This window comes from Oreochromis niloticus, linkage group LG23, assembly GCF_001858045.2.
Source record: "Oreochromis niloticus isolate F11D_XX linkage group LG23, O_niloticus_UMD_NMBU, whole genome shotgun sequence".
NCBI classification, from domain to species: domain Eukaryota; kingdom Metazoa; phylum Chordata; class Actinopteri; order Cichliformes; family Cichlidae; genus Oreochromis; species Oreochromis niloticus.
Genome location: NC_031986.2, coordinates 33,881,311 through 33,897,859, shown reverse-complemented (window position 1 = coordinate 33,897,859; position 16,549 = coordinate 33,881,311). Strand labels below are relative to the sequence as shown.

General features: G+C 42.2%; 1 protein-coding gene across 2 annotated transcripts; it reads right to left on the bottom strand.

The window, feature by feature from the left end:
* Positions 1-4,008: 4,008 nt before the first annotated feature.
* rgmd (RGM domain family, member D) lies at positions 4,009-10,742 on the bottom strand. Of its 2 annotated transcripts, none has more exons than XM_003451317.5 (3): positions 10,450-10,742; positions 7,243-7,754; positions 4,009-5,535 (listed from the first exon to the last, which is right to left on the bottom strand). In XM_003451317.5, the coding sequence occupies exons 1-3, from the start codon at positions 10,541-10,543 to the stop codon at positions 4,843-4,845; spliced, it is 1,299 nt and encodes a 432-aa protein (XP_003451365.1). In that variant the 5' UTR covers positions 10,544-10,742; the 3' UTR covers positions 4,009-4,842. The 2 variants fall into 2 exon arrangements, with proteins under 2 accessions (XP_003451365.1, XP_025759023.1); XM_025903238.1 differs by lacking the exon at positions 10,450-10,742 and adding an exon at positions 10,288-10,403.
* Positions 10,743-16,549: the final 5,807 nt, after the last annotated feature.

The window sequence follows — 16,549 nt, the reverse complement described above, 5'->3', positions numbered from 1 at the left end:
GTAACAAAAGAAGCAGAACAGCTGAGACATAAGATTCCTATTTTGAAGAGCGGAGATAGATATGAAAGAAAAAAGGGGGAGGGACAAAAAAGTAGAGCCACTGGCTCATGAAATAAATTGTCCCAATTACAATAAAGTGTGACTCTTGGTCAGTGCGCACGGCAGGCAGTTCATCTTTATTACAATCAGTTAATGAAAATCAATCCCCCTCCTGATAAACTCTTATCTCCACGGCCTTTGCGCACCCCTCGTGCCGGGAGATAATAAATTAGGGTAATATTGCCTTTGATGAGGGAGTGAATTGCAAATTATTGTAACTTTCCAAGATTTATGATGCAGATGCTTAATTTCCGAGCTGGGTTTTTCAGGGCGTCAGGGTGCCGGGGGGCCATTTGTTAAAAGTTTGGTGACATAGGCTCGTTAATAAAAATACACACTCAGACAGCCAGGTGTTCTCAGCTGTTCTCTACTGTTACAGTAGCGGAGGAAACACTGCTGAAGCCGCACTAACTCCAAGCTTGTAGGATTTGCGGGACGTTTGTCTTTGACGTGCGATTTTTGCCTATAACAAATACATACGAAGAGGGAGATACCCGGGGGATGAAACGTGTTTACCAAAGAAGGCGCTGTCAATCATACGGCACCCCACCACCACCCCTCCCCCATCTCTATCACACAAGCCAGAAGTGTATGATTTGATATGTAGGTCAATACCCATTCTGCAGTGAGCCAGCGGGTGAGATATGTCTAGTTGCTCGCTGTCACTCTGATTATTGAGGAGACGCAGAAAGATTGAGTTGGTCAGGTATGAGGGAGCCTGCAGTATGAGATAGCTGTGTAATCGCTGCAACTAGAAACCACACACACACACACACACACACACACACACTCACACACACACACTGGTGCAAACTCCCTGAGAAATGAGTAACTTCTCACTCTTTGTTCTGCAGCGCTGACCCATGTAACAGGGTGCAATATACGAGTATGTTGGGTGCCATTTACGGGGTGCAACAGTCAGACTGTGAGTGCGTCATTAAGCAAAATGCTTCAGCAACAGAAGGTTAAGGTTATGAGTCATCAGGAATTGCAGGAATGATGCAAGGTGATTATTTAGGGAGCAAACAGAATCTCACAAGATCAGATGGGGGAATTTACAGCTATGGTTGACCAACATCTTTTGCATCATTTAGCATAAATAAATCAAGTGTCTTTTTTTAAAATTTACATATGCAGTAAGCTCTGTTTATCCTCTATTATAGTAGTTGTGTTCTTCTTCTTGGTAAAACCAATTTAGTTAAAAAGACCTCCAGCATCCCTGCGTACTTAAAAATCCTACCAAAATAAATATAAGCACTCAGTGCTCTCAATGTTTGATCATCTCGTGACACAAAAATCTCTCCTCATCAAGACCAGCTCATTTATGGCTAAGGCACATCTTGCATTAAGACAGCCATCAATCTAGCCATTATCAATCAAGGAGAGGACTAACACACCACTATCTATTTATCTTGCCAAGTGCTCTATTAATATCAAATTAATTTCCCCATTGAGAGTATCAATCACTCAAGCAGTTTTTCTCAACTCATTAGCTTGGTAATTGTCCTTGTTTACAGGGGAAAGTCAAGATAGCATGGCTCAAAGAGGGTGGACAAGCAATCTTTACAGGCTTGAAAAGTCTCCGGCAACATGTTACATCCTCTGTGCTAATTCCCTGACAGGATTCCTGTGAAGTCTGTGGAGCGTGGAATATTTCACACAGTTTTCATTTTCAGTTTTTGAGAAAATGTGTGTTTTCACTGCCAATCAAAAGTGCGTTTCATGTTTTAAATGTTCAAAAGATGTCACGGAACTCGCCACCTTTAAACAGACTGCATAAGAGGATGCTCTTGCATTGGGTTATTATGTAAGCTATAGTGCCAATCTGTCCTGCAAGGTCACGAGACTCGCGGCTTTTTAACTTTAAAATTCTAAAGCAAACCGGAAGGAACACGGTGTGATGCCATCATCTCAACCGAGCCGAGATCATACCTTTGGAGGAAAAGATATGTCAGATTGAATGCTTACCTTACAACTTTCAAAGTCTTTATCTAAAGTAAAAGTACCAAAATAGCAATTCCAATGTTCTATTCCACAATGTGTATCTGACACATACATTAATCAGTCGTGGCATTAAAAACACCATCTATAGGACCCAAAGACCTTGAGTCCTGCCATCCCTGTGGATGTTACTTTTACACATACCACCCACTCGAGCCTTGTTGTCGACCACATACCCCCCTTCACAGCAACGATCCTCCTTGTCAGCAGCGGCTTCACACTCTGCCACAGCACAGAAACAGCTCAGGAATTGCTCAAGGAACATGACAAAGACTCCAAGGTGCTGATCCAGACTCAAACTCCCCAAATCCAAATTTAGACAAGCATCCTCGGGATCCATCAGAGCAAGCTTAATCCTCAAAGGTCAAACCCCACAACCCAAAGAATCCACCGCCAACAGCACAGATACCCCCAGAGCTCCTTCATTCATGTCCAGACAAATCAGAGCTGTTTAGAGACACTAGGGAGACCTGCACAATATTAGCCATGTGTTTTATGTCATTTATAAGACATTAATAGATCGTTGATATCAATACACTGCATAGGAAATAATTTACTGTTGCAGGTCTAAATGGTTTTCATTTATAGTTAGGTATTGTGATTTTTTTGATTCCCATCATAGTTGTCAGGCTTCATCAAAGGGTCATTGGATAAATGGCACGTAGTGTTGTTGATCTTTTAAAAAATAAAATAAAAAGGATAATAATGAAAATATGAAATTTTTGGTTAAAGCAATTTTTAAAGAAATTCTTGGAAACTGCATGGGAAGTATCTTGTAGGTTGATTGTTCATTTTTAATGTCTAAATCTGAAATAGTTATTTTATATGGATGACAAACAACAGCTTGGGAAATTATTTGGATATCGAACATATTTAAATCTAAAAGTGCAAGTACATTAATATCATGCTAAAGTAGAATACTTCAGAAAATGTACTTCTTTCTACTGCTGGACCGCCCAAAAACTACATTTTTCCTGCCAGTACTATTCTCCATCTTCGCCTTCCTTCCCGCTAATACCGAGAAAGAGGTGATGAAGTCTGCCAAGAAAGACCTGAATCACATTCAGCCATCTGCAACATGATTCACATGTGAAAGATTAAAAAATCGTGGCAGGTTTCATCTGTCATCTCACACATCATGCAAATGTCACATTGTCTTTATTTAAAGAAATGGGACATGGAGAGATTAAGTATGGTTGCATGTGTGATGAAACATGCTGTCACTCAGTATTATAAAATTACAGTCAGCTTACCTATAATTCAATTCAAGATATAAATTACATCCATGTAGACTGATTATAGAGCATTAATTCTTAATGTCTTCATAAGGAGTGTGCCCGGGCTTTCTTAATTGCATTTTTAATAGAAATAAAAACTGATCGCAGCTCTCTCTCGCTCTAATCGCAGCACTCACTGTTCATATGGAGTACAAATATAAGCACCGCGTGTTGTTGTTGACTCTAACCTGGTGTTAACCACAGACTAAATCCTATTTAGAGCCATGCAGCATTCTGGCAGACAAAAGCAAAGCCAGCAGCCAACTCAGCACTCTGAGGTAACATTTACACAGGGGACTGAGAACATACTGTGGATCCCTACAGCTACACAGCCAGCTTGTCAAAACTGTCTTTATACCAGGAGCCGTCAGGACTTATGGACTGGGGACACCACCAGGAGAGGACAAGTACTGCAGGCACACGTTTGGAGAAAGCTACTGTAAAGCAGCACTGCTGTCATGACGTGGAATTGCTAAATGTGGCTCCAATGTTCGCAGTAACTGTTCATTCCACCTGGACGGACTCGTTTACACATCATCCTAAGTATTTGTGTAATGACAGGAAACGAAAAAAAGAGCTCCATTATCAAATAAAACTGCTGAGACAGGACTGAAGAGACAAAAAACAAATCTTAGTCTGGAGTGTCCAACACTTTAATAAAGAATATTACAGATACAACAAACACTTATTAGTTTAATTACAAAGACTCAAAATAACCTACTAAGCACAACAAATGGAAAACATATTGCAGTTAAAACATCTATACACAGGCAAATTTACATAATATAAAACACATATATACACTCTTTTAATATATTATTATATAAAGATTTGTGTTTTAAACCTTTAAAAACGGGAAGCCAAACAGCTTGAAGAGGGAGCGCTTCACAGGAAAAGAACAGAACTGGTGAAAAATCATACCAACGAATCAGGTTTTAAGAGATAGGTAGTTTTTACATACAGTTGTTGGATTCTGTGTATTTAGAATGTCAATTTTTGAAACAACAGATGAAATAGAAAGACATTAAATACACAATATTTGCAGTTAAACTGTTAGGTGCTACTGACACTGGACCACTCAGGATCTAGAAACCACGTGGTGGAGCATTTAGAGGTTGTGCACTTCCTTACTGAACGTGAATGAAATATTTACAAAAACCTTTACGTGCAACTGTGAGCTTAACTTTTCTTTTTAAACTGAACGTAGATGAACTGCTCATGTGATAAAAACGTGTACTAGACCCCAAATTGTGTGAGATTTATGCATTCATGTTTTCATTCAAATGATGTGGTGCGTCTATGTATCCACAGAAGGGAAAAAAGGGGAAGAAATGCAATCTTGTCTGAGTGCGAAATCCTTCAAATGACAACAAAGTTCACAAAATCCACAAATTCCTCAAGCTTGTAATGCTTCCATGATCCGTCTGCATCCATGTCATTCATATTTATTTCTGTGGGGTTTTTTTTACAAAAGCAGCAGAATGAGGAGTGAGAGCAATGAGCTGCTGGTTGCAGTAGCAGCGATAGTCTGAGACACTCCTCGGTTTTGAAGGCGAGTGGGCCTCGGTGAGTTCTGCTTCAGTTTACTGGGTGGCAGTGCCTTCAAATCCTCCAGAGCACCATATGCAGCCATGGAGAACTCGGGGTCTCCTGTGGTGAGCAAGTCAAAGACACAAGACTGAAAGTACACATCCTCCACCTGCAGAGTCTCTCTACACTTGGCAGTGGCTCGCTCCACTGTGTAGATCTGGTGAGGAGGCCGCAGAGGGCCCAGCTCTGTGTTGGTGCCTTGAAGGCGTGGCTGCTGGCTCTGATGGCCCAGCGTGTGCTCTTTGATGAGCTCGTTGCGTGGGCAGCCGTGCAAGCACAACTGTAGACCGCCGCCGTCTTCTGAAAAGTCCAGGGTGTCTTCTGGCATGCGGATGGCAAAGGTCAGGTAGCTGCCCACGCGCCGGATGATGATGGAGGTGCCAATGTAACGGGCCTGTATCCTCACCTGCCGACCCACTCCGGAGCCACCTCGCTCTGCGATGGTCAGGCTGCCACTTTCACCGCCACTGCGAGTCCCATCCTGAAAAGCCAGGGGTAGATCTTCAGTGGTGGCCTGGTACACCTTCTGATCTGTACAGCCATGGTAGGACTTGAAGATCACTGTGATCTGAAATAAGGGCAAAAAACATTCAATTAGTGTCGCGTGACTGACTGAAACTTTACTCTTTTCTCCATCAACCATCTACTGCTGGTTCTCCAAGTCATATCACTCCTCTAACTGATAATAACAGATGCCCAATAAGTAATAACACTTAGGGCCACAAGGTGGCAGCAGAAAACCAAATATTTCCATGCATAGGGTGTTAGTGGTTCACACTCAGCTTGCTAAAGAATGATTTGTCTCTGTTGTACTCTTTCGCCAATTAATTCATATTGATTACAAAATCTGTTTCATATAAGAAAACAGGCAACATAATGGGGGCTAATCGAGGTCAAAGTGTCACCATCATCACTCATTTCCATGTAAAAGCAAACAACTGATGCTGAACTAGTACAACTCAACTAGCTGTCCATGGATGTTCTATCTAAAGGTTGCATTAGATAACTGTCCAAAACCTCCACTTCTTCTCTCCTCCATCTTCCAGCTGAGCTTCAAAAAGGGGCCTAACCTCCGTTTCATGAAAAGATCCTGACAAAGCGCTGGTTGTGGGTACGTTTACACTTAAAGGTTGTATTTTATTTGATGAATGAGTTCCTGTCTTGGGTCTGGCAGCTGAAAACAACTCAAAAAACATGATGGGGTCATGTGGGTGCTGGCAAAGATGCACCAATACTATAGTCTTACATCAGGCTGCACAGCCAAGACGTGCTTCCAGTTTTACGAGCAATCCTATCACACAACATTATATAGTTTGTTGGTTTATGTTATGTCTGAGTAATGCCTGATCAATGAGACACCTTTTTTTAAACTATCTGGGCAAAAGACAAGGAAGAGAAAACATTAATATTAAAAACTCAGCTTCATGAGCTAAATATTAAGTAGTAAACAGAGAGAAAACGTGCACACATACCACAATCAGGCCAGAAAGACCATCCTATTTAATTACCAGAATTAAAAAAAAAAAAAAAAAAAAAAAGCCTCTTTGCTCTTGGCCAATTATTCCTTTATTTTTCCAAATGATTCCATATTTACACAAAAAGCAGTGAGTTAATTATTTGACCAGAGGGGTGAAAAAACATTCCAGATCGTGGCGGTGGAGGAAAATGTTTGAGTGAGCGTTAATCACTACCATATGACCACCCATGTGTTAAAGGTAGAGCGCTCATGCATGTCTGTGATTCAACACCACTGAAGGACTCCCCTCCTCTCTCTTCTCCCCTCATAGATCTGAAGGAGCTCCAAGACATGAGGAATGCTGGAGACTCGAGAGGCACCATGGAATGACGATTAACTTCACATGTTTGATACTTTATGGCAATACTTGAGCTCACACCCCAAAAAAACATCCTAATGTGTAGGGCATTAGTTTAAAACTTAGTATGACATCAATGTTCATCTCCAATATGGACATAGGTGGCCGGAGGAAGTTTTTGACTTTTTACACAGATTAAACATGACCAGTTGGAGTGTCTACGCGAGCTTCACCTCCCCCAGGGGTTTGTGAGATTTACATTTTTGGGGATATTTTAGTAAAATTTTGCTCTACTCTTTAATTTTCTTTAATTAAATTGTGAGCAGTTTCACATATTTTTGTGTTAGAATAAACGCACACGAAAGAGCAACTTAAACGAGTTAAGACATGAAAAGAGGGCATTTCTTAGATTTAAGCTGTGCAGACCCAGCTGGGAACAGCTGTTCTGATGTTATCCTTACCTTACTAGTTGCTGTGGCACTGGAGCCTAGGACAACAGGCACATTGGTCACCTGTACAGACAGGAAGCGGTTATCGATCAGAGGCCAAGCCCCCTCGACCTTGCAGGTCTGAAACTCATCTCTGAAAGTCCGTAGGTGCGGGTCTCCAAATAATCCACAGTGGGCGTATTTCTTCTGCTGACCGGCTGAGCCCGACACGAGGACCCGATTCTCGTAGTTGCAGAGCTCTAAAAGAGCTGGCCGAGACGTGCTGGGGACCTTGTCGGAAGAGGTCGGCCCATCGCTGGAACAGTTATGCTGAGAGAATAGCTCCTTAATGCGAAACACGGCCGAGTGGTAGACCAGGTCGCCCCTACAGCTGCGTGCCTGCCGCCGGGTGCACATGGCATAGGCCCGCAGGGCGATGCAGTAGTCCACATCTAAAGCCACGTCCTCCTGCAGACCACTGGACGGTGAGGTAGACGCCACATACTCTGCATTACAGCGCTGGATTCGACACTGCTGGCAGTGTGCTAAAAAAAACAAAAAAAACATGATGATCACGAAACTATACTGCAATCGGGCCAGTTGCAAGGGGAATTTCTCTTTTTGAGTAAGAACACTTCATCCCCACTCTGAAAAAAATAAATAATTGCTGAAAAGTTCAACTAATGTGCACCAGAAAAAAAAAAAAGAAAGAAAGAAAATCTCCCAAAACGCCCTACCATGTATCTGACATTTACAGACATATTACCTCAGTGCATGAGGCAGCAGTCACAGCTTTTCCACTATCAAGTTTAGCTCAACCAGGAGAGCCATTAAAACCCAAATGCGTGAGCTCACGAGGCCTTAATCCCACACTGTGCTCCCAAGTCAGTCAAAACTTATTTCCCCCAACTAGCTCTCACAGAAATAGCATGTAGCCTCACTGCAGGAGGAAACCAACCTGTGTTAGTTTGGCGGAGGGTGTTGAATGTGGTTTTGGCTGTTGCTGAAGGCAAGTGAAGTCCGGCCACAACGCACGGCACAGTGAGGCTCAACGTATGGGAAGAGCAGTATAGGCTGTGAAGCAGAGTTTTTGGTGGTCCGTTTCAAGGCTTCCAGTTAAGTAATGATCCACCAGTGGGTTATTTAATATCAAGGAAAACAAAGACCTACAACTACTACTGGGAGAAAAGTAAAAAGTGTGGCTATTCGTCAATTTCCTTTCAGAGTGTTCACATTACTTTTGGGTATCAGGTCTCATACGCTGACTGGGATAGTAATTTCTGCTGCAAGGTAGATACATTTCCATTTCAGATCAGGATCAGCCAGAATCTCAACACATACATCACTTTTACTGCAAGAGTGAGATCAACTGCAATAAACTGTTCTCCGTTTGCAACAGAATAATCTTGTATTTACTCCAAAGCTGCACCTAATCTCCAAAACAGCCTGGACAAAGACAAGATAAGCGCAGAGATTTCACATCGGTAAACACTATGTTTTTGGGTTGTTGTTTTTTTTTGTTTGTTTTTTTTCACGAATTCTTCCCTTATGCAGAAGTCTGGTGCACCGGATGATTAATGCCTCTCACAGCCAATGCGCTTCAATACCAGCGCTGATCCGAGATGGAGTGCGAGAGGTCAAGTCAGACGCATCCCTCCTCTGAATTCCAACAGGCCTTCCCCCGCCTTGCTAAGAGGTCACCCGAGTCTGCCGTGATTGACACTTTTTGACAATCACTTGCCATCAACAGCCATACAGCCCCCCAAAGGCTCTTTATGTTCGAGCACTTAGTTAAGCTACCAACAAGTTTGGGGACCATGTGGGAAGCACGAGAGCGTGAGAAAAGCAAAGTGACCACACAAAGAGTGTTTCTATTAGTAAATCACGCATTAGTGTATCTGACGTGGCTCAGAGTTTCTGTCCGAGCCCAACTCAGTGAACTTTTTTATAGCATAATAATGCCATAAATGCAAAAACAGACAGATATGGTGGTTCATATAGGTTACAATAATAACCTTTGAACTACAACTACTACAGAACTACAGACACAGCACATCATACTTGGCAGCTTCGTGATGGGTTTAGTGGACTCATAACTCTTGAACAAAGATGAACCTGAGGTTTTATTTTGGAAGTCACTAAGATTGCTGTTTATTTTTGGCATCATGATTGAACACTTCCTTTGAAATAATAAGCGTATATATCAGTAATGTGCATTTCTGTTAAGACAAACAAACAAACAACACACAACAAACAAACAATATCTTAATTTTATCATAGTGCTTACAAGCATGCGCACTAGTATGGTAGTTATTTTCTCATGTAAACACAACAAATAATACCACCGATAGAGTTTAAAACAAATCTCCATACCAAGACAAATGTATATAACGCCTGTGTGAGAAACAAAACTTAAACTTTACAATCCAAATGAAGAATGCCTCTGAGCCGAGCTGGTCTTTGATCCCGGGTTGGGAGAAAGCAGCCACCAACACGTTCAGAGGCCAAAAAGTTGGACCCCCATGCATGGTAGCTAAATGAGGCATGAATAGGTGAATTAACACGCTCTCCTCCTAAGTTTTTCCAACAACTCAAACAACTGAGACGTGAAAGGAAAGACAGGGCGCTGTTTACAGTACGAAATGTGTCCGTCTGCGGTGTTTCTGCCTACAGAAGAAAAAGGGGGAAAAGCTCCGCGGTTTTGTTCTCGGGCTGATTGTGGGTGCTGGACGCCAGCTGCTAGCGAGCTATGCTAACGGGAAGCTAAGCCGTAACTTTACACAAGTTGGTAAAAAGATAAGTGAAGTAATGCGGGCGTGCCAAAACGTGCTGGCCGCTGAGCGGTTAGGAGCAGATTGTTTGGTGTCCCTGTGTGGAAAGAGAAAAGCGGACGGTTTGACCCTAAAATGAGTCCAGAAAGCGAGTCAACTCGTGCTGCTCTGCTAGCAGCGCTGCAGCCTGGAAGCTGGGATCCTGCAGCAGCAGGACAGGACCTACTTTGTCCCCGCAGCCGACGACCACCGCTAAACAACGGCCGCTTACCTCGCTCTGTTCAACCCCACATTAATTACCTCTTACCGCACAATGCATGCAAGTGCAGCATAAAGTTGACAAGAGTCACATCTGAGCCACACAACAGCAGGAAAAGTTTTCCCTAACCACCTCCATTGCCGGGACACAGCTTTGCATGCAGGGCATTAGGAGGAGTGGGGGAGCACGGAGTGGAAAAGCAACACTTACCTGGTCGAAACAGCAGCGAAAGTAAAACCATCGTCAACGTTACACAGTCCCAAAGCTGCCGCTTAGCCGTGGTTTGAGGTCCGCTTCTCCCCATACCAATCCATTCAGTTAGAATGGAGTTCCTCGACTGCTTCTCATCGACGCTGCGGCTGCGAGAAATCAGACAAAAATTCGTCTTCCTTCCAAAGCGCTGTCATTCAAAGGGGCCCCTGTCTTCAGGGCGGCTCTACGAGGGAGGGGTCTAAAGTGTAGACGGGGCCCAGAGGTGATTGCTGGCCAATGAAAGACTAATTATTCACTAACCACTTGATATTTACATGTAGTGGCAATTACTCGGGGGGGTGAGGACAGTGGAAAAGGGCCTTCAGCGACAGTCGTGGCGGTGTGAAGCTGTAATTGCCCCGATTATAACCGAAGAATCACAGCATGCCTTGTTTATAATAGTTAAACTGTGTGCGGATACATGTTTACTCTAAGATGAGAATTTGGAGCATTTAGTGTATCCAGAAGTGGGAAGTAATGCAGTTTTCTCATGCAGAATTACGATGTAAACTTATGCAACAGACTTTTTTTTTGCACTTCCAAGCACCAACGGGCAAATGTTCTTTTTACCCCGCCCCCCCCGGAGGGGCAAATGTTTTTGTGTTTTCAGCATGGAGCAGGATGCTGTCACCTGCTGTTTTCCCCCACTACAGTTTTGGTGGCTATTGATTGACAGCATTTGATACAGTTCTCAGATTATGAAGTGAATATTTTAAAAGCAGAACATGGCATTAGCTGGCACTGAGTGAAAAATCCTTAATGACTAACAATGGCTTGCAGTTTACCATTAACATGTAAATTATTATAGGCATACTTGACACAAATACTGACACTGTTCTCCAAAATTCAGAGAAAATACTCTACAAATTCATTTTCTCTCAGCAAAATCTCAGCGTGCTATTATTTTTTCCATTACATTTTCAGTTAGCAACTTGTGTGTTACTCTTTTCCCTCTGTGGCCAACTTTCCATCTCTCTCACTCCTTCAATGACACTCTGTCTTTCATTTGCACAGCTGCTGTGAGGCCGGACCATCTGCAAGGCACGCAGACTCACCAGATTCAGCCTTTCGCCTGTGACACACTCTGTGGTTTTTGTGCCATGCAAATAAAGAATGTTAATGCGCCGACCCATTACTGAATAAAATGTTGATATTTAGAAAATAGAGACTGGTGTAGTTTCAGTTTGATTAAAAGTTGAGGCTTTGTTTTAGTACAACTGGAATATTTTTGGTTGTAGATGTGGGTCTCCTGCGCACCTCCCTCCAGACTTTATGCGAGAGAAGTGAACCCACACGCTTACTGGATCACTGGTTTTTCTGTACACATGCAGGCTCCTCCAGCAACACAACTGTGTGATTCAGGTGGCCTGTCATTCCAGCAAAAGGTCTTCAAGGCCTATATATATATATATATATATATATATATATATATATATATATATATGTATATATTGGCCGATCTCTCTCTCTCTCTCTCTCTATATATATATATATATATGTATATATATATATATGGGTTTGTGTAGTTTTTGTAATGGAGGGGGCAAGACAGCTCCACCGAAGTGGAACGTTTGGATTGTTCTGAGCTGCCAGAAGGGCCTCTGTCACACTGGATCCACTGTGCCAAGTTTATCCCCCCAGAGGGATCTACCTTACTCTGTTTGTGCAGCTAATTTTGGAGGTTTGTTTAGTTGATCTACTTTATGGCTGTGCTTTAGGTCATATTTTAAATTCCCTTAAACAGGTTGCGCTTCGTTTTCCCCGTGACAGCTTGGACAGAGAGCACTGCTTCAGTATGGCAGAGAGATCTGCTGGTCAGGTTTGTCTCACCTCTTATAAAATTTGCCTTCAGAGGAGTGCGATGACATTTCCTGGGAAAAGAAAACACATTTTTTTTTTACTTCCTTTTATAAGCACTGAAGATGAAAAACCTCCATACATACATCTCCATGTCTCTAAAAACCAGAAAATCAATTATACTTGATTTTATATATTATTATAATTATATAATTATTATACTTAAAAAGCTCCTGTCTACTAAATGAGCTGAGGTTCCACACTGTGGGGTTGATGGCCACTGAAGCAAACAGTTAATTGATCCAGGTGGATGGTAAGGATGAATTCAGCACATGAAAGAAACCCAGAGACCGCCTGTCAGCCTTGATGGGTGGAGAAAGACTTCTTTATTCGTTTCTTTCCTTACTGGCGTATTGCATTGCATGACCCAGCACTTATGTATACAATACCAACTCTCTCTAAAACAAACTGGAGAGAGCGGGTACATGACAAAGGTGTCTATCATATAAAAAAATCAAGGCTAGGGTTTTTCTTTTACTCACAGCAGGTCGCTTAAAATAGTAGCACAATAGAAAAAGTCCAGAAAAGAAACTTTTATCCCCTGAGAAAGAACACAATAAAGATTTGACATTTCAACAATCTAAAAGAAATGCTAAAGACCCCGGGTTTTGTGACAGAATGTGGAAAGTGAGGCAAAAGAGAGTGAGAAAGAAAGAATGGGAGAGTAGGGGGAAGGGGAGAAAAAGAGGGAGTGAAGGATTGGGTTTCCTCTGACAGTGTGTCTGGGCAGCTCCACATGTTCCTCATTAAGGTCCTCACACTGTGGGACCAGCTCCACACCAGGATGCTTGTTTTTGTTATTAGGCAAACGTGCTGTGGTCTGGTGGAAGCCCCAAAACGCCTCCAGTTCAGAACTATCTCCTGAGCTTGCTGTCCTCCAACCAGAGAAGAAAACGGCTGCACTGATGTCACATATCTACCGCTCAGCAGTGTAAACATAAAGTGCAACACGGTACATAAAAATGTAGCTTCAAACATGCACGCATCCTGCACTTTAACCTGTAAAGCCACTTAATTTCACAAGTCTGAACCATCTGTTCACTTTACTCATTGACAGACACCGCAAACCTTAAACACTTTAGTTTTCCCGGAAATGGGATGTTTACAAAATAATAAAAAAGTACAGTTGCAGGAAATTGGTATTGTTTCATGCTTCTGATTTTTGTTTAATTTCATGCCTGTCTAGATTTGTCAACTGAGACATGTATCATGTTTCTTCTGGAGGCTGATAGCATCAGAGATTGAAATCAAAAGCAGCACGTGCCCTCTGCAGCCTCTGCTAGCACCACGCGGCTGCAATTTAAGAGACACACTTATTGAATTTTAAACAGGAACCAAAGCAAATTGACTTTTTTTTTCTGAGGGCCCCCCATCTGAAATGAAGGGGCCTATGGCACAGCTGAGACAGATAGCGAGAGAGATGCAGAAAGCGAGTGTGTCTGGTTCAGGCCTCTCCCTGTGAGAGGGGATCTGTTATCTCTGCAAAGATAAGGGAAACTGTGGTGTGAGTGTATATGGGGCAGTGCTGATAGCATCTCCACTCAAGGATCCCACTTACGGCACCCTGATTGATAGCTGACAGCACACACAAAGGGGGCTTTTGGAGTGTTTTTGTAGGAACCCCTCAGTAGGTATCCATGCGAGCACGTGTTTACTGTGTTTCTTTGAATCGCCCTGTCTCTGAGTAAACAGGAATTATCACACATTCATGTCATCTGCGCACAGAGTGTACTAGTCAGGGCGCTGCACAGCTTCAACTTGCGAGTTTGAAAGAGAAAAAGAAGGAAGAGTTATTCAGTTAAGTTGAATATGAAGCAGATTCTGTAGTTAGACTTGTTCTGTCTAACTATTCTACTTTTTCTCTTCTCGACACAGAGCCAAGCTCCTCTGTTTTCCTCACTCCTGTTTTCTAGGACAAATGTTGACACAGCATCAAGCCCCATGCTCGAGAATGGACAGTCAACTGACAGGTAACCCTAGCTCTGGGGTCACAGGGTCATCCCAGCCTGATGAGGGATGATGGGTAAAATAAATGGAAAGCAGCATACAAAGGGATCTCTGATGTCCTCAGCCTAAAGGGAGAGTTCAGGGCAGTTTCCTCTCTGACCTCAGCCTTACTTGTTTGTGTGGGTTTGTTTCTGCCTAAATTTACATTTTCCAATATTTTTCAGTCTTCTTTTTCTTTTCCAGTGTTTCTAAAAAAGAAAAGCAGCAAAAACCATTGCCTTTTCCAGTGCATACATTTGTCTGAACATGTCTCATCTTTTATCTTGAACACCACTCCATTTCTAGTTACTTGCATCATGATACATAATGATGCTTTGTGATGAGTTATGACGACTTCCTTTGCTCTCAGAGGCCTATTCACAGTCCAGCTTAATGCTCAATTTCAGATGCTAAATGCAACATATTTTTTTAAACCAGTCAAGTTTGCACCAGAATGTTTTTTTAATTAATCATTTCATTTTTTATGCCTAAAACGAGCAAAAAAATCAAACCTTTTCTTTTTTACCACACTTTCTCTAATCTTAATTTCCATAAATAAGCGGTAACAAATGAGTAGATGGTTCATGAATGTGATTTAATTCAGTTACACCTATTTTAATGTAATAATGTTTTACAAGATTTTATGTTTTACATATTTTTTGTTTGGTTTTTTTTCACTCTCTGCATCTAAAGCTCAATCTGCATTTGCAGTAAACCCCTAAGTTTAACTGCAGCTGTTGGCATTATTTGTGCTCTTGCCCTCCCAGATAACTGCCTGGAACCAGGAATAGATGGACAAGAACCGTTTAGAGCATACATTTAGCATTTCTGATCTATGGTCTTTTATCCCAGAAGGCATTTACAGATTTTTTCTTCCTGTTTGAGCAGGTTTAAGGCGGAAAAATTTGGATGAACATGCAACGAGTTGGATTGACTCATTGCTCACACTGTACTTTGAACACTGCTTTGTTAGGTGGGGAAAAGTGTGAGTGGAGTGGAAGGAAACTGATACAGCTGTTTTTCTCGCCCTCCTTTTAGCAGATGTTTCTCACATTCACATTTAGTCTGTAGTTCAGCCAATCCTTTTATGGCTATATGGCATCATGTACATGGAAGACACAACCTAAACCCACCTACTGTGTTTATAAGGTCCTATCGGCGCTCCGGTGGGCTCCAAAAGATCTAGTCATACGGTTTTGTCGACTATAGTGAATTTTGTTTGAAACAAGAACTTTTAAAGCAACCTAACACAATCCCTTATAATGTTAATTATTTTTTTCCTAAAATGTTGAATAGCATCTTTAGAAATCTACGAACATGCCAGAGAGGAGAAAAAAGAAACTTACCTTAGATCAGTATGTTTGTGGTATTGTGAATTGGCGCACTGCTCTGAAAGGAGTTTGAACTGGTGGATGCCGTTAACCCTCGTTCCCCCTACAAATTCAGCTGGCCAACTAAGAACTCGGGCAGCTACAGGGACATATAGCCATTGGAATTGAGGCACATGACAACAGCTGTCTGTTTCAAGAATCGGCACTTTGATTAGAGCAGGATGGTAGGGAGCGATGTGGCATAATTCCTACATATCTGGGTAGGGCACTTCTGAGAAGAGGAAAAAAATGAAAGCATTAAAGCATAAAAAAAGAAGAAGAAAGACTGAAGCACGATCACATGCACATTTGCAATCACACCCATGCTGGTAATATTCTTATACTAGCTATATTCAGACATATTCATAGGCATTAAACCATGTGGCAAACTTGGAAAGCTTCCCATACAATCCAAGTCCATCAAACACAAAGACATAAGGATATGAGTGCAGCAGACCATTGGCCCCAGTGAAAGCTGAGAATGTGTGCAATGTGAATGAGACTCCTGTCTCTTATTGTGGTCGTTTTTCATCCACTACTACTACCACCCCTGCCCCACCCCACCTTCCACATCTCTGTTTTAACACCTATACTGCATGTGTTATATTTGTGCTGTTCGCTAGAGACACTGCAGTTTGTGATTGGTAACAAATCAGTGGAGCTACGGCTTTACCTACATCAAACTCTTTCATGTGGCATCACTGGTAAAAGATAATATGAGCAGAATTCACAAACAAGAGGGATCATGCCCTGTAACGTGTGTTTGGTTATCAGTCGGCTGCTGCAAACAGGCTGAGGAGATGTGAATGTGATTAACCTTGCCAGACTGACTCAGCGTGCTTGCT

Bases quoted from the DNA above. Each gene is read 5' to 3' on its own strand.
- rgmd (XM_003451317.5), bottom strand. From the start codon at position 10,543: ATGGGGAGAAGCGGACCTCAAACCACGGCTAAGCGGCAGCTTTGGGAC. The intron at 7,755-10,449 runs GTAAGTGTTGCT...TGTTTTTTTTAG, and splicing joins TTCGCTGCTGTTTCGACCAG to CACACTGCCAGCAGTGTCGA. The intron at 5,536-7,242 runs GTAAGGATAACA...CCCTTATTTCAG, and splicing joins GTGCCACAGCAACTAGTAAG to ATCACAGTGATCTTCAAGTC.